The 23,641-nt window shown below is 42.9% G+C and overlaps 1 protein-coding gene and 1 long non-coding RNA gene across 2 annotated transcripts in view; one reads left to right on the forward strand and one right to left on the reverse strand.

Moving 5' to 3' along the window:
* USP3 (ubiquitin specific peptidase 3) overlaps positions 1-23,641 on the reverse strand; it is a 157,370-nt gene that overhangs the window by 116,213 nt on the left and 17,516 nt on the right. The window contains exons 2-3 of the mRNA XM_070469158.1: positions 17,392-17,569; positions 10,199-10,281 (exon numbers count right to left, since the gene is read on the reverse strand). Coding sequence (XP_070325259.1) covers positions 10,199-10,281; positions 17,392-17,492 — 184 coding nt within the window. The 5' untranslated portion in view covers positions 17,493-17,569. The remainder of the gene's footprint in view (positions 1-10,198; positions 10,282-17,391; positions 17,570-23,641) is intronic.
* On the forward strand, positions 278-11,660 carry LOC139035622 (uncharacterized). The gene is made up of 3 exons (XR_011488254.1): positions 278-383; positions 5,637-6,110; positions 11,162-11,660. It is a non-coding gene; the product is annotated as an uncharacterized lncRNA (long non-coding RNA).

Consider the following 23,641-nt stretch of genomic DNA (forward strand, 5'->3'; position numbering starts at 1 on the left):
AACTGTACACTCTAAAATATTTAAAATGTTAAATTGTGTATTATGTATTTTACCACAATACAAATAAAGAGCATTCTATAAAAAGGAAGTTCCCCTTTCTGCAGGTCCCCTTCCTGGAGACAAAAACAACAGTTAGCACTCTCCCATCTTTACTCTTCCAGAGATGATTATTGTATGTATGTATGTGTGCTTCTATCCATAGTGTTCATATTATTATATATGTGCTTATATTATATATACTGTAAATATGCATTCTTTTTCTCGCTTTTTTTAGGACACAGAGTGTTACACCATTCTGCAGCTTGCTTTTTCCACTTCAGTTATTTTGGATGGTTCTAAGTCAGTACTTGTTCTTTTTAATGGCTTTTGATCTTTCCAAAATGGTAAGTGAAGCATACTATCTCATGACAATTTTAATTTTTATTAATTTTCTTATGAATGAGATTAAGCATCTTTTCATGTGTTGAGATCCACTTATTTTCCTTAACTTTGAATTTTCTTTTCATATACTTTGCCCATTTTTCTGTGAAGCTGTTCATCTTTTTCCTTTTGGTTTGTAGATGCTCTTTATAAATTAACAGTATTTGCTCTCTATGGTATGAATTATGAATCTATTACCCAATTGTCTTTTGACCCTCCAACATTCATATAACCAGAAGAATTAATTTTCCCTGTTTGAATTACCTGGCATGGTTTCTGTTTTTCTGACTGGATCTTGACTGATACATTTGGGTGGTTTTTTCTCCTTATTAATTTGTGAGAACTCTTTGTACATCTATCTAACATCTATCTAGCAACTTTGTACAGCTAACCAATCATCTACCATTCATGTTGAAATTATGCATCAGTTTGTTTTACCTTTTAAATATGCTTGTTCTTGTACAGAAATTTTAAAATTTTATGCACTTAGACTTATCAGTATTTCCTTTTACAGTGTCTGGATTTCATGGCATACTTAGGCCTTCATTCTAAGATGATAAACATATTCACCTAAATTTCCTTCCTGTACTATTATTTCATGTTTTACATTGAGTTTTTTTATTCATCTTGAACTTATTTTGGACTAAGGAGTGAGGTGGCAATATAATTTAAATGGCTTTCCCAAATGGAAAATGTTTTTTTTACTTAACTGTCTCAATATCATTCATTGAATAGCCCTTCCTTTCTCCTTTGATTTGAAATGCCAATTTTATCAAGTATTACATTCATAGTCTACTTCTGGCCTTTTAAAATTGGCTTATCTATTTCTCAGTCAGTAATACTTTACTTATTAGCCAGAAACTAGTATTTGATATTATGGACTCATCCATGTAAGTATCTCTACCTTTCAAGTAACTCTTAGAAGTTGAGACACAGAAAAGGTAGGGTCTAGTCCCTTCATGTCAGAGAAGCCAGATGTTGATGGAGGAGGAAATACTGAAAACTGATTTTCTAAACCAAGGCTTCTTGAATATTTTTTGATTGATAAAGCAAGTGCATTTAAATGCCAGATTTTAATAAAAAATTAGGGGGGGTTTGTTTGTTTACTTTCTTAGAGAGTTCCTAAATTTTATCTTCCAATTCTTTTACTGAGCTGTCATCTCTATCATATTTTTAATTCCATGGGCTTTTATTGTATTCCAAATGACTCTTTTTAAAAAAGAAAAGTCTTTTCATGGATACTTATTTTCTCTTCCTGAGGATTAACCATAAATACATCTTTTTTCCTCCTCTTTTCTGTTATGTCTCTATTTTCTTTGAGTTCATTGTTCTGTCTGTTTTAGCTGCTAGCCTTTAGAGACTTTTTCCTCAATTATATGATTTTTGGCCTTATTTAAGACTGGTGTGCTGTGGTTCATGGGGTCGCAAAGAGTTGGACACAACTGAGCGACTGAACAGAACTGAACTGAAGAGTGAAGCATGAGAAAATTCATTGGAAAATCTGTGTGTGTGAGTGTGTGTGTGTGTGAGAGAGATAATAGAGTTATTGATTAAAAGGCTTCAGGCAGGATAACTAGGCAGAGAACTCCTTGTATATTGAGGTAACCTTCAGCTGTCAATCTCTCAAACCCTTTCCCCTGGACAAGCTTCACCCGGGAAGAAACCTCCAGTCTCCTGAGGTGGGTCCATATCTGGCTGCCTGCTCCTTGCGAGTCAAGCTAGGGAAGAAACTGGTGGGCAACATAGGAACACTACAAAATGGGAAAATCTGGTGGGAAAATTTGATGTTTGATATCTCAAAAAAAATTAAAAGTACTACTATATGAAAAATCTGTGTTCAAGACCAGTAAGTGTGCTGGGTAGAGGGCCTCTGAAAACATGGGGTGTCCCTGTACTAAGAACTGCTAACACAGGCATGCATTGGAAGCTCAAATACAGCATGTATCCTTTACTACACTTTCTAAGTTCATTCGTCTCTGGCCACTGTAATGTTACCACTTATCTGAAAGAGTACACACTACTGAGACCGTGTGTGTGTGTGTGTGTGTGTGTGTGTGTGTGTTGGGGGGATGGGATGGTGGGGGAGTGGGGAGCTCTTTGGCAAACAATTCCATTCCAGGAATCCCAGTCTACTTCCTTACAACCTTTAGGATTTTGTGTTGTTGAGATTCGTTTCAGTGGGCTGTGTGGCCTCTATAAAGCTCTCAAGTTGTTTCTCCTTCCCTTTTAACAAGATCAGATGTGTGGGAACATTTTGCTTTGAAATGTTTCTATTCTAGCAAGAAGGCTCAGTTTTAAACACAGAATGTACTTGTATTAGCCCTGTGCTCTCAAACTTCCAAAAGGAAGGTCTTTTCTAAATTTGCTGAATTCCGTGAGTTTGTGTTTATTAACTCCCACTGTTTGCAAACTATTTTGCCATGATCTACACATCATTTTAAAACAGGAAGTTAGCTTTTAATCATTAGGCTGAAGTCGAGTGCTTCAGAAAATAGAAAGGCTTCAGCCTGAGAATTTAACATGACAAAAGTCACAACGGGAAGGCAGGTGACTCTGGCTTTGCCTCTTGTTCAGTCTTTGGGTTTGTTCATTGTTTGCCCATCTCTCACATCCCTGTTTTGCACATGGCCTCATTTAACACTCTGGTCTATACCAGTCAAATGAGCTACTCAGTCAAAATGCAAGAACTCCATTAATACATGAACTTCCCATGTACAAAGATAGGAAAAAAGGCCCTATTATAACTGCTATAAAATAGACCATTGTGTGAATGAACCATAATTCATTTACTAATTCTCTTGCTGATGGATAATATCTGGGTTGTTTCCAGTGTTGTTGTTGTTGTTGTTGTTTTACAAGCAATGCTGTAATGAATAACCTGGCACATCCTTCCTGGTGCACATGTACAAGTTTCACAAAGGCAACAGTTCTCAAAGTGTGGTCCAAGAACCCATAGGGGTCCCTGAAGCCCTTTTAGGGGGTCCATGAGGTCAAGACTATTTTCATAATAATTTTCACTTTCATTCTGTTAGGCACACACTGATGAGCTTTTCAGAGGCTGTATGATAAACACACAATTATCCAAAAAGTCTATTGAAATGCTCCTACCATTTCCAGTTATATATTTGTATGATGCAGTCTTCTGTTAAAGCCAGTCAATAAAGAGATTTGCAAAATGTAAACAATGCTACTCATCTCCTTAAATTTTAAAATATATATAGGGACTTCCCTTGCCAGTGGTTAAAACTCCATGCTTCCATTTCGGGGGCACAGGTTCATCCTCTGGTCAGGGAATTAAGATCCTATATGCCACATAGCATTGCCTACCAACAAACAAAAAAAAAAAAACAAATAAAGTATACATAATTCTTTTTCATAAAATGTGTTAACATGTACTGGGTTTCAACTGAAAAATGGGCAAAAGACCTAAATAGACATTTCTCTAAAGAAGAAATACAAATGACCAATAGGCACATGAAAAGTTGCTCAACATCACTAATTATTAGAGAAATGTAAATCAAAACTACAGTGAGGTACCACCTCACACTGGTCAGAATGGCCATCATTAAAAACTCTACAAATAACAAATGCTGGAGAGGTTGTGGAATAAAGGGAATTTGGTGCAGCCACTGTGGAAAACCATATGGAGGCTCCTCAGAAAGTTAAAAGTAGAATTACCATATAATTCAGCAATCCCACTCCTGGGCCTATATCCAGACAAAACTCTAATGCAAAAAGATACATGCACCTCAGTGTTCACAGCAGCACTGCTCACAATAGCCAAGACATGGAAACAACCTTAATATCCATCAACAGATGAATGGATAAAGAAGATGTGGTACATATATACAATGGAATACTACTCAGCCATAAGAAAGAAGGAAAAATGCCATTTGCAGCAACATGAATGCAACTAGAGATTATCATACTAAGTGAAGTTGGTCAGAATGAGAAAGACAAATACCACATGATATTACTCATATGTGGAATCTAAAATATGACACAAATAAACCTAAATATGAAACAGACTCTCAGACATAGAGAACAGACTTGTGGTTGCCAAGGAGGGGTAGGTTGGGGGAAGGATGGATCGGGAGGTTGGGATTGGCAACTGTGAGCTATTAGAATGGATAAACAACAAAATCCTACTGCACAGCACACAGAACTATATTCAAAATTCTGTGATAAATCATAATGGAAAATAATATTAAAATAATGTATATATATATATAACTGAATTGCTTTGCTGAATAGCAGAAATCAGCACATTGAAAATCAACCATATTTCAATTAAAAAAATGTACTGTGCTTATTTTTAAATTAGTTAATATTTTTAAATGTTTCAATTTCTAAAATAGTAAATATGATAGATGTAACCCACATAAACAAAAGTTCTTTGGTATGGGATCTCCAATACTTTTTAGGAGGATAAAAGAATCCAAAAAGCTTGAGAGCCAATGCCCTAGGGTACATACCTAAGAATGGAACTGAAGAGTTGCAGGGTAGGTACATATCCAGCTTAAAATGATAAAACTCATAATCACCAAACATTAAATTTTGCTTGATATTATTTATATAGAACCTTACTCCCCCAAAATCAAAAAAATTAAAGCATCTATAGCTCAGAAATGCATGCATATTTGCTAAAACTGAAAACAAAAAAGGGAGGCCAATGTTAGGCTCAAAATGCTAGACTACCTTTTGTGAGAAGGCAAGTGGATAGCTGGGAGAAAGCTGATTGGATTTGTTCTTTTTAAAAATTCTTTTTCATTATAGTTTATTACAAAATATTATATATAGTTCCTTGTGCTAAACAGTAGTACTTTGTTGTTTATCTATTTTATATATAGTATTTTGTATCTGCTAATCCCAAACCCCTAATTTAGCTTCTCCTGCCCTGCTCCTCCCCTCCACGGATTAGTTCGTAGGCTCAAGGTCTATTATTGTGGTTTATAACTTACAGATATTCTGCATTTGTCTTTTATATATATTAAATATTTATATAATTTTTTTATTTACTAAAAATAAAAATAAGAAACAGTTTCTGCCCTCACAGGGCTTCTACTCTGCTGCTTAGGTCAAACTCCTCACCCCTGTGGGGTTTCAACCAACCGAGAAGCTGATCCAGAGCTAAAAGCATCAGCTCTATTGTTGGTAAAGCTAGATCTGAGAAAGTGGAGACCAAATGGTTTCTCCTCCCTTCTCACTTAATCCAGGTGGTCACATGCAAACTGGAGGTAACTTGCTGAGCCCTTCCGGAGTGGCAGGACCTCCTTGGTAGAGGATGAGGCAGGAGAAACCACTGAAGGGAACAGGAGAAGGGGGGCCCCCTTCCTGGAGAGTGGAACAGAGTTCCCTGGACAAGGCGCACCCAAACCACCAGGATGCTGAGCAGGAGGTGACAGATGCTCTGAGAGGGACAAGAGCAGGTGAGCCGGGCGAGGCAGAGGTTTTTCTTTGTTTTTTTTGCAGCTAACAGCGTGATGGAAAGCTTCCCAGAGGAGGCCACAAACATTTTGCCTCCACAAGAAATGGAGTGGGGTCTGGGCCAGCAGTGGGGAAATGGTGAGCACTAACACAGAGGTTGAAGTGGCAAGACTGGTCAGCAGGCTGAAGGCTGAGCTGGGGCTTCTGTGATCCTCACAGGACACGACTGGCTTCTCCGGACACTAAGGATATGTCACCTGAAGGTGAGTTTAACAGGGAGGGGTCACAAGGCTGGGCGAGTAGGCAGGGTTGGGAAAGAGGGGTATGTGTGGGACCCCTCCCACTCTGTCTCCTCCCCAGGTGTAGGAGAATCCTTCTAGTTGCTGCTTCCTGGGCAGGCACAGGGAGACCCAGGAGGAGGCACAGGGGTTGTGCCCTAAAGTCGAGTCCCCACTTCACCCCCCAGAGGGTGAGTCTACCAGGTGACCTGAGTCTGTGACCTGGTAGCCTGCCAGCTTCTTGACTTTGGGCAAGGAGCAAGAGAAGCCACACTCAAGGAAAATCTGCCTCCCACGTGTCAGGGTCGTTTCTGTGCATCATTTTCTTTGTGTTTCATCCTCATGACAACTCTGCGAGGTAGACGCTAATATCTCCTGTTCACAGATGAGGAGTCTGTGGGGGCAGGGCAGGTAAGGAGTTACCCAAAGTCATGCAGGTGGTAGGGGATGGCACCCAAGATACTAGAACCCAGTTCTGTATGCCCCTCAAGGTGGCATCCCTTCTATTATATTGCTTTACCCTTCTGGGCCTCAGTTTCCCCTTCTATAAGATGGGAATAATGTCTACGTCTCAGATTCATCATGAAAACTAATTGCATAACCTAGCACAGTGACTGACTCTCCTCCTTCGCTTCCCTTCCAGCCCCAGGTGCAGGGTCAGGCCACACCCTGAGGTTGCCTGTCTATACCTCTCTGGGTCTGGCTATGCTCAGCTACTATCAGGACAGGGATCTGTCCAGAGAGGGCTGGAACATGAGTTCCACTGCTCATTTTATGTCATTAACGATCTCATGTTTCTGAAGGTGATTCCTGATTTAGTCACTAAGTTGTGTCTGATTCTTTGTGACCCCATAGACTGTAGCCCACCAGGCTTCTCTGTCTATGGGATTTCCCAGGCAAGAACACTGGAGCGGGTTGGAGTGGAGTTTATAGTTTCCTTCTCCAGGGGATCTTCCTGACCCAGGAATTGAATCCCGGGTCTCCTGCATTGCATTGCAGGTGAATTCTGTACTGACTGAGCCACCAGGGGTGTTTCTGATAGTTACAGTGTTTGCTTCACTGACTTTAGGGGAGCCCACCTCCCTCTTTCCCTCAGCTTCCTCTATTCACCCTCTTTCACACCCAGGCCCAACTCATATCCAGCTGTCATCAGAGACTTTCACTTTTGACTTGATTCAAAGCCAGTTACTGACCACAGGCAGCGACTATGAGAAACCGCAGTGGGCTCACAGAGCAGAGCGAATCCCCGCCCCACAGACTATGGAAGGGGCCCCAGCCCCGTGCTTGCCTCCTCTTAGACACGCATCATCGGGGTTACATTTAAAGGGCCAGTGGCCCTTATTTGAAAGGCTGGTTAGTCATCTGCCAATTCCATTTGCTTTGATTCTATTTAATTAGATTTAATTCCTTTCAACAGTTAAGTGCCAGATGCTGGGCAAGGCTAGTGTGTTTAGCCTGCTGAAACTTGGCTCCTCAGAAAACAACTTCGTTACAGAATTAATTTCAGAAATGGAGTTTGATTCACAGATATTTTAAAGACAAGAGATGGAATGAGAGGGAATTGGAGGCTCTGTGAGTTTTATTATTATTGAGGGGTCTAGTTCTCTTGCCTGTCACACTGAGTCCCCCTGAAATCGAGTTCCTCTGTTGAGTTTATGGTTAACTTCTCTATCCAAAACCTTGGTCCCTGTCTTGTCCCACATCTGTTCCCCTTGGGGTTGAGGAGTATCAATGAAAAGAGGGAACTGAATCTGAGTAGAACCCTGTGGGACACTCCTGGGTACAACAGCCCCTTCAGGCTCCCCTTTATTGTTCGTAGAAAAGGGTTTGTCTCCTAGGCCTTCCCTGAGGTCCAAAGAGCAGACTCAGGCAGTTACTAAGTAGAAAAGAGAGGGAATGCAGAAACAAAGGAAAGCAGTTAAACAAGGAAAGTAATGATAATAGTTCAGCAATAAAACTATTATACCTAGTCCCAGTCCTAGCCCCAGTTCTGCCACAAGGGATACACAAAGCAATCTGATAGGCATCTCTGAGCAGTTCTGCAGGAACTAAGACTCCTCCCTCCTTCCCCACCAAGTCACCAACCCACGTGGATGTTGACTACTATACAGTGAACACAATCACATAGATCCCAGACTGGTTGGAACCAGAAGGCTGATGATGGAAATTCCTGAAACATTGCCCTGCTACTTTATCACCAACCCATCAGAAAAGAGTCACACACCCTGTATCCCTCACCCTAAATTTTGCCTTTGAAAACCCTTCGCTGAAATCTATGGGGGAGTTAGGTCTTTTGAGCATGAGCGGCTCACACTCCTTTGCTTGGACCTAACTAAGTAAGTTCAGTTCTGTAATAAGACCACTGAGCCTCACCAGGGAGAGGCAGACTTCACTCATGTCTTACCCCAAATAGGCTGTGTTGCTGTAGAACCCAGCTTGGGTCTGCTCATCCCCCATGCGGCAAATCCAATTTACCGAGACTAGGTTGTGGTGAAGGAAAGTACATTGTTAATTGCAGGCACCAAGCAAAGAGAACAGGCATCGCATGCTCAAAAGACCTAAACTCTGCCATAGCTTTCAGGTAAAGGTTTTTTTTCCCTCAGAGTTTTTGGTGAAGTATTTGAATATCTTTATTGCTTTGGCAGGCAAAGGAGGACAAAGCAGGCTCCTGCCTCTCAAAAACTATGTGTCCCTTCAGGGAAGGCTTTTTAAATGCAATGTTTGGGGTGATGGCTGTAGGGTGCATGATTTTCTTCTGATTGGTTGGTGGTGAGGAGGATATGTCAGGCTCAATCATCAGCCTTGTGGTTCCAACTAGTCTGGGATCTCAGTGCTTTTCCTCAGTGTGTAGCTGCCACCTTCCACCTGGGTTGGGGGATGAATGTCTTGGTTCCTACAGAACAAATCAAAGATGTGTATCAGATGATGTATATCCCTTGAGGAGGAATCAGGACTCTGTTCTGCTACTGAGCTATTATCATTACTTTCCTCCTTCAACTGCTTTTGTTTGTTTGTTTGTTTCTGCATTCCCTCTCTTTCCTACTTAGCAACTGCATGAGTTTGCTCTTTGAAGCTCAGGCAAGGCCTGGGAGACTAAAGCCTTTTCCTACAAGCAAGAAACAGGGCACGCCGAGGGGCTTTTGTTCCCAGGAGGGCCCCGCAGGGTCCTGCCCAGTTTCAGCGTCACAGAGAGTTGCTCCTACACAGTAGTTTAGAGACCTGTGTTTCTGCCATGATGGAGTTGGAAAAGGAAAATCAAGGGGAAAAATATAAAGCAAAGGGGAAAAACAAACAGTTAAAGCTGTTCCAACCAGCATTCTCCCAATTGGATATGTCCAGTTCTGACATTTTGGCTCATACATGGAAAATACATACTCATCTATTTTGACTGAGCCTCAAGACAGTATAGGAAGAGTAAAAGATACCAAGCTTAGCTGGTAAAAATAAAATGATTTCAGCTAGTACTTTGCAGGAGAAACTATACCTGGCAGCCAGACCTTAGGAAGGGAAACAAAACAAGATGAAGGAAAAATCCCAGCAGAACTGAAGAATGTTTACATTCTTGTGACCACAAGTGTGAAGTGAACTCAGAAGCCAGTGGGAGTTGAAGAAAATAGAGTTAAGGTCGAGGCAGCGGCTGCTATGTGCAGAGCCCTCCTGGTTGCCCTGGCAATGGAACATCACCTTACAGCAATGAAATAATATTGAGAAGAAACCCACAACCACAGGAGCGTTTCTGGGTCTACAGACTTGCTGTTTCTCCCTCTGACTTTGGCCTAGGGAAGGCGGGAAACAGGTAAGGAAGCTGTGTACGGCTTTCACTCATTGGCACCACTGCCTGGGAGGAAACTTCGGGAACCCAGGACTGGCACAGATCCAGAGGGCAACCTCCCGGAGGGTGCCTGAGGGGCTGGAATCAGGACCTACATCAGCCTGATCATTCAAGAGGGGTTAGAGACAGAAGGGCCTAGGTCTACTCATTAGCTGGCTAATAACTCGAGCTTGTCATGGAGAAGACAAAATGAACGGGACGACATCCATGTCCCCAAGGTGAAGCAAAAGCAGATGCATACACACAATTAGCTGTAACAGAAGCCACATCGAGGAGCGTGAGCCAAGCACTACAGGAACCTTTTTCCTCTTCGGTATTCTCTTCCTTATACAGGCCATGTTTTTATAGAAAAAAAAAAAAAAAAAAAACCTGAGCAAATAATAAGCAAAAGGAAAAAATTAAGGCCACTCTATATTATACCACCTAGAGAGGACTGTTATTAACATTTTGGAGTATATCTTTTCAGACTTTTTCTTATACAAATGTACACATGGGTTCAAAACATATATATGCTCTATTTATACATATTTTTCTGAGACAGAATTATACACTATATATAGGATTTTACCTTTTGGTATCTCTCAACACACCATGAATATCTTTTCAATTAACATGTATACACTGGCATCAATCATTTTAATATCTGCATTCATCCACTATTTGACTATAAAATAATTTAGTTAATAATAATAAGGTAAATAGATGGGGGGTGGTTCCTGTCCTTCCCCTCGAGTCAAGTGAGGGGGGGCTCCAGGGTCAATACTCAGAGAACCCGATACATATTTCTTACAGTTTTTGGAGCAGGCATTGGTGTTAGATCTTGCCTAAGAAGTCTAAAGGGCAAATGCAAGGTGGTTGGCAGTTGATGGACAGGATAAAGGAGAGGGGCTGTGCTCAGATCGGCCTCTAGTCCCAGGGTTGCCAGGTGAGGATGCAAGAGCATTTCCCATGGACCAACCACACACTGGAGAGAAACAAGTTGCTTGGTGATTGCATCAACATAAAGGTTACAGTGGATAAAGGAGTTCAGACTTTATTTCGATGCTAATGAGGACCCACTGGGAGGTTGAGATGGGAAACCTGGCTGTAAGAGATGAATCTACTAATTATGTATAAGACTACAGGAGGCAGGGGAGACTAGAGGACAGGGAGTCAGTTAAGAGGCTGTTAACCAAAGTCTGAAAACAAGGTTCTCTCCTTCCAGGGGAATTAGAGGACTGGGTTCAAGTCTGATCTCTACCAGCCTTGATGAACTTAGATCACTCACTTCACTTTCCTGAGCCTTAACATCACTTCTATAACAAGGGCATAAAAACAGTGCCAAAGGACTTCCCTAGTTGACCAATGATAAAGAATTCACCTGCCAATGCAGGGGATGTGGGTTCGATCCCTGGTCTAGGAAGATTCTGTGTACCGTGGGACAACTAAGCCTGCGCACCATGTGCTCTGAAACAAGAGAAGCCACCACAATGAGAAGTCCATGCACTGCAACTAGAGAGAAGCCCCTGCTTGCCACAACTAGAGAAAACCCAAATGCAGCAACAAAGACCCACTGCAGCCAATTAGAAAACAAAACCCCAAGGAGTGATGAAAATTCTTTGTGCTTTGGAGCCTGCTAAAGGTGATGGTTGCACAACCTAGTGAATGTACTAAATGCCACTGTAGTGTACACAATTATAATACTTAATCCCATGTTATGTGAATTTCACCTCAATTAAAAGACAAAAAAGAAAATAACCCAAGAGTCTGGTGGGTTTGTTTTCATAATCACCCTTATGTGGGCCAACACGAAACTAGCTTTCTTCCCATACTTGCATTAGCCCTTCTTGGCCGGGATCTCTCCATTGCCTCAGAGCCAGCAACTTATCTGGGTCCCCTCAACGTTGTCCAGGCTTGCAGTTCAACCTGGTTATTAAAAGCTCAGTCACTGTGCAGTTTATAATTTCAGTATCATTCCTCCCCCACAGAGTACGCCTATGCTCCACTGGGTGAGGGTGAGGAAGGCAGGCTGGGTGGTTGATCACAGTAGGAGGTTGCATAACTGGTTTGCAGTAACTTTGCTGGGGCTTCCCTCGCCTGAGTCATCACCATCTGGCTCCTGGCCATTGCCTCATCTGGGTGTGGCTGAGAGCAGGAGGGCCAGATTCTTCACCTGCTTCAGTCAGGACTGTACCAAAAGAGGCGGTCTCCCCATGGGTGCTGTACTAAGTTTTCCTCCAGCAGCGTTCAGACACGGAGGACCCCAGAGAGGGGCTGCTGGGGGTGGAGGACTGGTTGTCCCTCATTCCAAAGCTCTTCTCAGTGCTAGCTGGATCCCTGGTGATCTAGTGGTTAGGATTCGGCGCGCTCTCTCTCAGTGCTAGCTGGGCTGGATGACCATCTGGCAGCCTGAGGCTCTCTCCCTTCCCCGCCACCACTGTCCAACTGATGTCTAACATCCTTCTGAGAGTCCTTCTCTGTGTCTTCCTAGCTCTTGTTCGCCCCAGCTACCTAGGGTGAAGTCACCCTGCTGAATTCCAGTCCAGAACTTGCTTTTTCACTCGCCACTCATTAGGAGATGCATTTAAATGTCCTCCCCCTCTGGCTTCATGTTCCATTTTTCATTGACTCACAGCTAACATTTTCTTTCGGTGACTTAACAAGGACAGATGACAGGCATGGTTGATGGCCCCTCCCTCATTTGTCCCTGGTCCGCCAGTCATTACATGGTGGACTCTAGGAAGATAGCAGCTGAAGAAAAATGGCTGGCAGAGAGGGGAAAAAAGGAAATCGATCTTAACTTTTGTCCCCAAGACAGCCTGAGTCAACTGCAGAGGACACCCACCAGACCCTGAGATGCCAGCACTTCAGACCTTCTGATGCTTCTGAAAGGAACTGTCACAGGAAGACGCACATACAAAGAGCAGGGGCTTTTCAGATTGGGATGGAAGAGGCCGAGAGGCCCGTTCCACGCCCTGCTCCTGGCAGCTAAGGCTAAAAGCGCTTACGACACCGAAATCAAGGTACAAGATACTCAGTGCAGTAATCTCCTCTTCCTCTTTTCTGCATAAAGAACTCCTATCTATTCCCCCAAGTCCAACAAACTACCACACTTCTGGGGAGCCTCACCCACCTACCGAGGGGCAGTCAGGACTCCCTCCTCTGTGCGCCCCATGGGGTGCACCAAGAATCCATGAAGCGCTGGGTGTGGAAGGGCAGAACCATCAAGAGAGGGCCCCTCCTCGCTCCCCTGCGGCTGTGCCCCTTGGAGGATCCCTGGAAGTCAAATGCATAAATTCTAAGCCACCATATTAAAAATCATATAGGGACATCCCTGGTGGCCCAGTGGCTAAGACTCCACTCCCTCAATGCAGGGAGCCCAGGTTGGATCCCTGGTCAGGGAACTAGATCCCACATGCCTCAACTAAAAGTCTCCGCATGCCCTAACTAAGACCCAGTGTGGCCAAATTAATTAATTATTCAAAAAACCATATTTATCTGGCTGGGTTTTGTTAGAAGCTTGTACCTATCCCTGAACTGTTAGCTCTTTGAGATAATAAATTGTATTAATAAAATTTGAGATAATAAATTTTGAGACAATAATTTTTTTCTTTTAAAGCGTAGCCTCAATATCTCATAATGCCGGGCACAACAGTAGGCACTTGATGTGCCAGGCCGAAGCTGCCTTTCCCCAAGCCTACAACCTGGCCAGGAAGGCTGGCACCTTGCTCTTCAAAGCAGCACAGCAACTAGCTGGGCCTAAGCTGAGGGCCTGGCTGGTGGCGGCTTCTTCCTCGGAAACCCCTGAGATCCTGTTTGCCTTCACCTGCTCCCAGCAGCTCTTCCTGCCAACCCTTCTGGAGCCCGGGCACCTTTCCCCAGCTCACTCAGCACTGGACAACGGCCTTGCTCCCCAGCTCCTCCCGCCACTGCCTGGCAGCTCCCCAGCACTGACCACTGCATGACTAACCCAGGGCTTGTCTTAGAAGGTCAGCCTTTGGGCCCTGTGTGTGGGCCCAGCTCAATAAATTCATCTCTGAGTTAGAGAGAACATCAGTGATGTGAACTGATGGGTCAGTGGTGGTGGAAAGAGCAAGGACAGACCTGGGGTCATATTGTGACTCAGTTCCTAGCTGTCTGATCATATCTTCCTAGAATCTCTGTTTTCTCCACTGTTCATGGAGATTATAAAACACACACACTCAGGCCTGAACTCATAGGGTTACTGTGAAGAGTAAACACTGACACATACTAAGCTCCTGGCTGTGTGCAGATACATGGCAGATTCTCAAAAACTGCTCACTTCCTTCCTTTCCTCCTTCCAGCTAAGTCTCTTCCAAGTCCCAAAGCCTACGAGCCTTTGAAACACATGTTCCCATGTTAAACTATAACTTGGGAAGGTTACCAAACTGCTAGAAAGTGGATCTTCCCAGAGGAACAAGGATCTCAGGCGACAGAGACAAGCTCTGTGTCCTTGCAGATCAGGAGAGGGTGCTGAAGGTGATAGAGCTCATACATCACACCTGAGCACGGAGATGAAGGCAGGGTCAGTCCACAGAGAATCAACAAGTGAGCGAAAGCTGGGGAGACCTGGGAATGACTGTGGGGTCAGAGAGAAAGAGGGGGCAGTGACTCGAGAGTGGATGAGACCGTACACCCCTGAGAGCAAAGGGCTCAGCCAGGGACCCTCTGTGCCCCTGCAGCCTCGCACAGACTCCCAAGAAGACAGAGGGAAGAAGGGAGAAGGCACTTGCTTCAGTTTCCTTTTCAGATCCAGGAAATGGGGAGATTTGGGAGATTCCTAACTGAACAGAATGGCCAGGTCAGGGTTAGGTGAGCCAGAGTCAACTCACTGTTCTCGCAAAGGGCAGTGGTTCTGAGAGTGGTCCCTGGACCAGGGTGGCCTCAGCATCACCTGGGTTTGTCAGAAATGCTGATCAGCAGCGCCTGCCTCAGATACTTCAATATATTTGCTGTTGTCTAGTTGCTAAGTCATCTCTGACTCTTTGCAACCTCATGGACTGTAGCCCACCAGAATCCTCTGTCCATGGGATTTCCCAGGCAAGAACACTGGAGTGGGTTGCCATTTCCTTCTCCAGGGGATCTTCCCAACTCAGGGATCAAACCCACATCTCCTGCATTGGCAGGTGAGGTCTTTACTACTGAGCCACCTGGGAAACCCACATCAATATACAGACCCAGCCATCTGTATTCTAATAAACCCTCTGGGTAATGCTGATTCTTGCTCAAGTTGTGAGAACCATCACCTTGCGGAAAGTTTTTATTCACTTACCCAAAATTTCCTTCCCATTTTGAAGTGGTAGGAGGTGGCATGACACTGGAATGGTCATAACCTTTCGAGACCAGAAGACCTGAGTTCATATACAGACTCTGCTTCTAAATGGCTGTGTGGCCTTGGGCAAACCCATCAATCTCTCTGAACCCTGATTTCCTCAAGCATAAAATATCTGCCTTGCAGGATTAACTGGTTAAGGTTGGAGAGAATGTGCAGAAAGCATTTAGCTGAGTGCTTAACACATAGTAACTGCACATCCTCATCATCACTATCATGACCACCCTGACTGTGAAGAGGCCCCTGGATGAGTAAGAAGTGGAGATGCATTAAGGATAATCACCAGGCCACGTGGGGATCATCTGGATCCATGAGTGTTTAATAAGCTGCTCAGAATGCCTCTTGATGCCACTGGTTGCCTGGCTGCACCCTCATTAAGCCAGGAACGACTTAAAAAAGATAACAATTCCTTTCACATTTGATGACAAACAAATATCTAATTTGGATATAGCATACAAAACGCCAAGGAGAAAAACCACTCTTGCTACAATACAACCCAGCCATGTTCCTGCCCCACCTACTTCCCCTTTCCTCTCAGATAAGTCTCTTAAGCACACAGTAGCACCAGGCAAATATTTGTCGAATACTGAATGAATGGACTGGCTCAACTGGATTTGAAAATGCCCAACCGTTATGCAATAAAAGAAACCATTTGTGGCAGGGCCTTTAGCCTCCTGGGGTGGAGCTAGGGCAGCGCTGGCCAGAGCAGCCGGGTGGATAGCACGGTGGGATCCTGGGAAGGCAGACACTAAGAGGACAGGAAGAGACCACTCTGGCCAGGACCGGGAATGGAGGCGGCGTTTTTTAATTTAACGAAAGCCTTTCACCGTGAGCTGGCCCACGGTCCTCCACCCCTAGCACTCCCTGTCAGCGTCTGGTCCACCCACTAAGCCTGCTGGGGCTTGCCCTTGCGGGAAGGTCCAGCGTCCTGTGGCCTCTGCAAGGCAGAGTGAACTGGAATCAGAGCACCAAGACTGGTGAGCCCATCTGCTTCCCTATGGCTTGGAGGTAGGAGGATGTGTACCTCATCCTTCTCGTTCTGGCCAAGATGCTATCCATTGGGCCCTTGGCATCTTGTTTCACTCCCCAAACACCGAACAATTTTCGTCTGTGGCCTGGCTCCCCTCACCCTCTGCTCCATATATCTTCCCCAACTGAGTCCAACATGGATCTTTTCATCCACTCCCTGCTCACAGAATAAAGTCCCAGTGTCTTAGCAAGGGTATTCATACTTTGCAATTTGTCCCCAACCTAAATGTCCATCTTTGCTGCTCATAGCCAGGCCTCGTCCACATCTAACTCCTGCCTGCCAGCGCCCTGCTCTTTCATACCACTGGCTGCTGACTAGAAGGCCTTTCCTCCTGTGGTCCACCTGGAGGACTCGGATACCTCTTTCTGAAACCTGCTCAAATGTAGCTTTCTGAGAAATGGGACCTGCCAGCACCCAAGCATCTTCCTGAATACTTTCCCAAGTTTTCACTCAGCCTAGAAGTCTCCTTTTCCAACCACAAATTCCTAATGTTCTTCAGGACATGGCTCTAGTATTGCTTTAAAATTTTTGTAAACTTTTTTTACATAGTTTCAAACTTAAAGCAAAGTTGCAAACCTAGGACAAAGAATTCTAGCACATTTTTCACCCAGATCCCCGGGTGAAGGGAAATAGTAACGTTTTCCTACATTTGCTTTATTTAACCTTCTAGATCTCTTCCTAGTTTGTGTGATTTTATTTTTTTCTGAATAGCTTATGAGTTACTTGCAGACATTATACTCCTCTATTCCTTCAATATGTATGTTTTCTAAAACCAAGGACATTCTCTTACATAATTAGAGACTAATTATCAAAGTTAGGAAATTAATTTTGATACCAATTATTATCTAATATATAGACCTTATTCAGATTTTACAAATTATCCTTTAAAATTATCCTATAAAGCCCTTTATAGCAAGGAAAACTCCCAGATCATCATTGCATTTAGTTGCTATGTACCTTTAGTATTCTTTAATCTATACCACTTCTCTGGTCTTTTTTTTTTTTTTCCCCTTGTCTTTCCTAACAATGGGCATTTTTTAAGTATCGAGGCCAGGTATTGTGTAAAATGTACCTCATTTCAGGTTTGTCTGATGTTTCCTCATGATGATTTATGCTGTACAGGCTTGGCTGGGGTACCCCAAAGGCGATGCTGGGTTCATTTAAGGGTATCATATCGGGAGGTATATGATGTCACTCTGTCCCATTCCTGGGGATGTTAAGGGACTCTTGGCCTTCCTGGGATCTGGTACCTGTGATACAGAGATACAGGGAAGTGAGGGACAAAACCAACTGATGATCCTCTCCCATGGCCTCTCTATGGCTATTTCTCATCCAAGCCTCACAGCAACCTTATAATTTAGTGGTGGTTGTGCTCATTTTACAGATGTGCTCAGTGTAGATGAATAATCTGCCTAAGGATACTTGACTGGTAACTAGCAGATCCAGATTCAAATCCAGGCCTGTCACTTTTCCTAACACTGAGGCACTGGAGAAAATGGACAGCCAACAACGATGACTGGATGCTTAAAACAAACAAATCTAACGCCAAGACCACTGAAAAACTTAATACCCTCCTACATCAGTGAGGATGTTTTTTATTCATTTATCCCTTCGACAAATATTTATGGTGAGTCTGCTGTGTACCAGGCAGTGTCACAGATGACAGAGATACAGTAGTGAACAAATAACATACATTCTAGTGGGACTCTGCAAATACCAGCAAATCCAGCTAAAGTGCTTAAAGAGTAACACAAAGGCTAATAATAGAGCTGGTCCAGGGTTGATTAATTTAGCAGCTCAAAGACGTCCTGGCTCAGATCTTTGTTCTCTGAAATTCTCTTATTTTTTTTTCCCATTTATTTTTATTAGTTGGAGGCTCATTACTTTACAACATTGCAGTGGTTTTTGTCATACATTGAAGTGAATTAGCCATGGATTTACATGTATTCCCCATCCCCATCTCCCCTCCCGCCTCCCTCTCCACCCGATCCCTCTGGGTCTTCCCAGTGCACCAGGCCCGAGCACTTGTCTCATGCACCCAACCTGGGCTGGTGATCTGTTTCACCCTAGATAATATACATGTTTCGATGCTGTTCTCTTGAAACATCCCACCCTCGCCTTCTCCTTTGGGGATGCAAGATGTTTGCCTTAGGTGAGCAATATATCCTCAAAGGAAATAAAGGGGATATTCCTGTCATGGTCTCTTTTGAGATGGGAAAAGAAAGTCTTGCTAGAATTTTCCTAGCCTACTTTCTTTCCACCTCCCTAGCCAGACTATGTCACCGCTGCTGCTGCTGCTGCTAAGTCGCTTCCGTCGTGTCCGACTCTGTGTGACCCCATAGACGGCAGCCCACCAGGCTCTACCGTCCCTGGGATCCTCCAGGCAAGAACATTGGAGTGGGTTGCCATTTCCTTCTCCAATGCATGAAAGTAAAAAGTGAAAGTGAAGTTGCTCAGTCGTGTCCAACTCTTCATGACCCCAAGGATTGCAGCCTACCAGGCTCCTCCGCCCATGGGATTTTCCAGGCAGGAGTACTGGAGTGGGGTGCCATTGCCTTCTCTGAGACTATGTCACTAGCCTATACCAATTCACCGTATGGCCAGAGTAATGAGCTGCCACTCCGGACTCAGGAATTCTAGATTGCCCCTACCACCCACACCGTCTCCAGGCTCAGCCTTCCCCAAATCACTTTGTTATCAGAAGAGTAAGAAGGGAGTGAACAAAAATTACAGTTTTCTTTAAAGAAACAAAGAGGACTTTGCTTTAAAGAAGCCAAGAGGACTGGACTTCCCTGGTGGTCCAGTGGTTAAGAGTTTGCCTTCCAAGCCAGGGGTGTGGGTTTGATCCCTAGTCAGGGAGCTAAGACCCTATATGCCTTGGGTCCAAAAAAAACCAAACCATGAAACAGAAGCGATATTGTAACAAATTCAATAAAGACTTTAAAAATGGTCCAGGTAAAGAAAGTCTTAAAATAAAAAAAGCAGCAAAGAAGGGGAAAGGATGTTGAGTGCACACCTGATAATATTTTCAAATCTCCTATTCCCTAATTTACTGAATATTTATAGACTCTTGGTTATGCAAATATAAGTTTGTGTCATTGCTATTCCCAAAGAATCCTTTCTTGTGATCCAGAGGTTATTGGTTCCAAGATCCCCATGGATATCAAAATCTGAGGATACTCAAGCCTCTTAAATAAAATGAATTCAGAACCCACAGATAGGAAGGGTCAACTGCATTCATTATATCAAATTCTACTCCGTTTTTCTTACTAAGTCATAAAATGTCTCTCTCTTTGTCCCTGTATCTCTTGCCTCATTCCAAAATAAGGCAACTTTTTGGTAAAAGTACAGAATCTTAGCCAGGAGAGGCTTAAAAATAGTTATTAATAATAACTGGCTCTAGGATGTGTACTGACCATGGCACAGGGTGGGATCCTGGAGAGTCCTGTTGGACCAGGCACTCACATTTAGTTGCTGGATAGGACATCCAGGAAGATCCTAGTGGAGGGGTCAGGGAGGATCCAGGGGGACACTCAGCCCCTACCATTTCCAACGATACGGAATTACTTAAGTATTTTTTAAAACTTATTTTTATTGAGGTCTAATTGATCCATTAATATTAGTTTCAGGTGTACAATATAATGATTCAATATTTGTATACGCTGTGAAATGATCACCATAATAAGTCTAGTTAACATACGTCCCCTTAGTTACTAGTATTTTTTTTTTTTTTCCTGGTGATGAGAAGTTTTAAGATTTACTCTCTTGGCAACTTTCAAGAATGCAATACAGTATTGTCAACTACAGTCATCATGCTGAATATCACATCCTATTGACTTATTCTACAGCTGAAAGCTTGTACCTTTTGACTACCTTCACTCACTTTGCTTATTCCCCACCACCACCCTGCACCAACTCTCATCGCTGATAACTACCAACTTCTTCTATGAGAAAAAGTTGTTTTTATGAGCTTGGGTGTTTTATTGTTTTTTAGATTCCACATATGAGATCATGTCGTATTTGTCTTTCTGTCTCTGATTTCACATAATGTCCTCAAGGTCCATCTGTGTTGTCTGAAATGCCAAGATTTCATTAATTGTTATGACTAACATTCTGTTATATATTTGAGATATACACACACACACACACACATGTATATACAGCTTATATCTTCTTTATTCATTTACCCATCAATGGATATTTGTCTTATTTCCATGTCCTGACTACCATAAGTAATACAATAAACATGGGGTGCAGATATCAAGTTAGTATTTTCATTTTCTTTGGATATATACCCAGAAGTGAAATTGTTGGATCATATGGAAGTTCTATTTTTAATTTTTTGAGGAACCACCATACTCTTTTCCATAGAGGTTGCACCAATTTAATTCCCACCAAGAGTGCACATGGCTCCCTTTTCTCCACATCCTTGCCAAGACTTATTTCTTGTCTTTCCAATAACAGCCATTCTAGTAGGTATGACGTGATCTCGTTGTGATTTTGACTTGCATTTCCCTGATGATGACTGATGTGGAACATCCTTTCACAGGCCATCCATATGCCTTCTTTGGAAAAATGTCTTTTCAGATAGGCCCATTTTAAAATCAAATTGTTTGCCTTTTTGCCATTGAGCTGTATCAGTTCTTTAAATATTTTGGATACTAACCCTCTATCAGATATGTGATTTGCAAATATTTTCTGCCATTCACTAGGTTGCCTTTCACTTTCTTGATGGTTTCCTTTGCTGCATAGAAGCATTTTAGTTTTATATAGTCCCACTTATTTATTTTGGCTTTTATTGCTTTTGCTATTTCAGTATTTTAACAACTAGCATGATGGTGCCCTTGTGATGAACTGGACATCAGCTCCAATCTTCACAATGACCATTCCCAGTGTCGGTGTTGTGACTACAGCATGATCCTCCCAGTGTTCGCCCACGGTCAGGCATTTGGGCTGCTTCCAGTTTTAACTACAATATGAAGCTCAGTTCTAAACATCTGCATATGCAACTTTATTTTTTATATTTTACAATACATAAAATGTATGTATTTATAAATATGTATCTCATATTTTTGTCTCCTTGGAACCCATTTCCCAAAGTGGTGTTTCAAGGTCAAATGGTATGATCAATTTGGTCATTTGACTTGGTGATTTAAAAACCACTTAAGCTGGAAGAAATTACATTGTAGATCTGTTCACAAAACTTCAAAAAATGAAAGCCTATTTGTTGGTTACTCCTTACAACTATAACTGGTGGAAATTAGTAATCATTAGACATAATCATCTCCTTGGATCACTGCCTTGTCTTGGCGAAGGGGCTTGTGTAACTCAATGAAGTGATGAGTCATGCGTAGGGCCATCCAAGATGGGCGGGTCACAGCGGGCAGTTCTGACAAAACATGATCTGCTGGAGGAGAGAATGCCAAACCACCTCAGTATACTTTACATGAGAACCTCATGAATTATATAAAAGGACAAAAAGATATGACATCGAAAGATGAGTCTCCCAGGTTGGAAGGTGTCCAGTATGCTACTAGGGAAGAGTGGAGGAGAACTAATAATAGCCCCAGAAAGAATGAAATGGCCAGGCCAAAGTGGAAATGATGCTCAGTTGTGGAAATGTTTGGTGATGAAAATTCCATGCTGCAAAGAACAATATTGCATAGGAACCTCAAATGTTAGGTCCAGGCATCAAGGTACATTGGACGTGGTCAAGCAGGAGATGGTAAGAATAAACATCGACATCTTAGGAATCAGTGAACTAAAATGGATGGGAATGGGCGAATTTAATTCAGATGACCATTATATCTACTACTGTGGGCAAGAACCCCATAGAAGAAATGGAGTAGCCCTCATAATCAACAAAAGAGCTGTATACAGTCAGCAAAAACAAAACCTGAAGCTGACTGTGGCTCAGATCATCAGCTTCTCATAGCAAAATTCAGGCTTAAACTAAAGAAAGCAGGGAAAACCACTAGGCCAGCCAGGAACAAATTAAATTACACCCCCTATGTATATGCAGTGGAGGTAACAAATAGATTCAAGGGATTAGACCTAGTTAACAGTGTACCTTGAGAAAGAACCATGGACGGAGGTCTGTAATATTGTACAGGAGGCAGCTAACAAAACTATCCCAGAGAAAAGGAAATGCAAGAAGGCAAAATGGTTATCTGAGGAGGCTTTACAAATAGCTGAAGAAAGAAGAGAAGTGAAAAGCAAGGGAGAAAGGGAAAAGTACACCCAACTAAATGCAGAGTTCCAGAGAATAGCATGGAGAGACAAGAAGGCCTTCTTCAATGAAGAGTGCATAAAACTAGAAGAAAACAACAGGAGGGGAAAGACTAGAAATCTCTTCAGGAAAACTGGAAATATCAAGGGAATATTTTGCCCAAAGATGGACATTATAAAGGACAGAAACAGTAGAGATCTAGTAGATGCTAAAGAGATCAAGATGAGATGGAAAGAATACATGGAAGAACTGAAAAAAAAAAAAAAAAAAAAACGCCTTTATGAACTGGATTACTACAGTGGTGTGGACAGTCACCCAGAGCCAGACATTCTGGATTGTGAAGTCAGGTGGGCCTTAGGAAGCACTGCTGTTAATAAAACTAGTGGATGCGAAAGAATTCCAGTAGAACTATTCAGAACCCTAAAGGATGATGCCATCAAGGCTTTGCATTCAATATGTCAGCAAATCTGGAAGATCCAGCAGTGGTCACAGGACTGGAAATGGTCAATCCTCATTCCATTTCCCAAGAAGGGTAGTACTAAAGAATGTGCTAATCATCGGACAATTGCACTCATCTCCCACACTACTAAGGTCATGCTTAAAATCTTGCCTGCTAGGCTTCAGCACTGTGCAAACCAACAACTTCCAGATGTCCAAGCTGGGTTTAGAAAAGGAAGAGGAACCAGAGATCAAATTGCCAACATTCACTGGATCATAGAGAAAACTGGGGAATTCCAGAAAAACATCTACCTCTGTTTCATTGAATACCCTAAAGCCTTTGTGTGGATCATAACCAACTGTGGAAAGCTCTTAAAAATATGGGAATACCAGACCATCTTACTTATCTCCTAAGAAACCTGTATGCAAGTCAAGAAGCAACAGTTAGAAGCCTGTATGGAACAACTCATTGGTTCAAGACTGAGAAAGGAGTACAACAGGACTGTCTGCTGTCATCCTGTTTGTTTAACCTACACGCTGAGCACATCATGAGAAATGCTGGGCTGGATGAGTTACAAGCTGGAATCAGAATAGGCGGGAGAAATATCAACAATCTCAGACATGCGGATGATACCACTCTAATGGCAGAAAGCAA

Source organism: Odocoileus virginianus, chromosome 6, assembly GCF_023699985.2.
Source record: "Odocoileus virginianus isolate 20LAN1187 ecotype Illinois chromosome 6, Ovbor_1.2, whole genome shotgun sequence".
In the NCBI taxonomy this organism is placed as follows: Eukaryota; Metazoa; Chordata; class Mammalia; order Artiodactyla; family Cervidae; genus Odocoileus; species Odocoileus virginianus.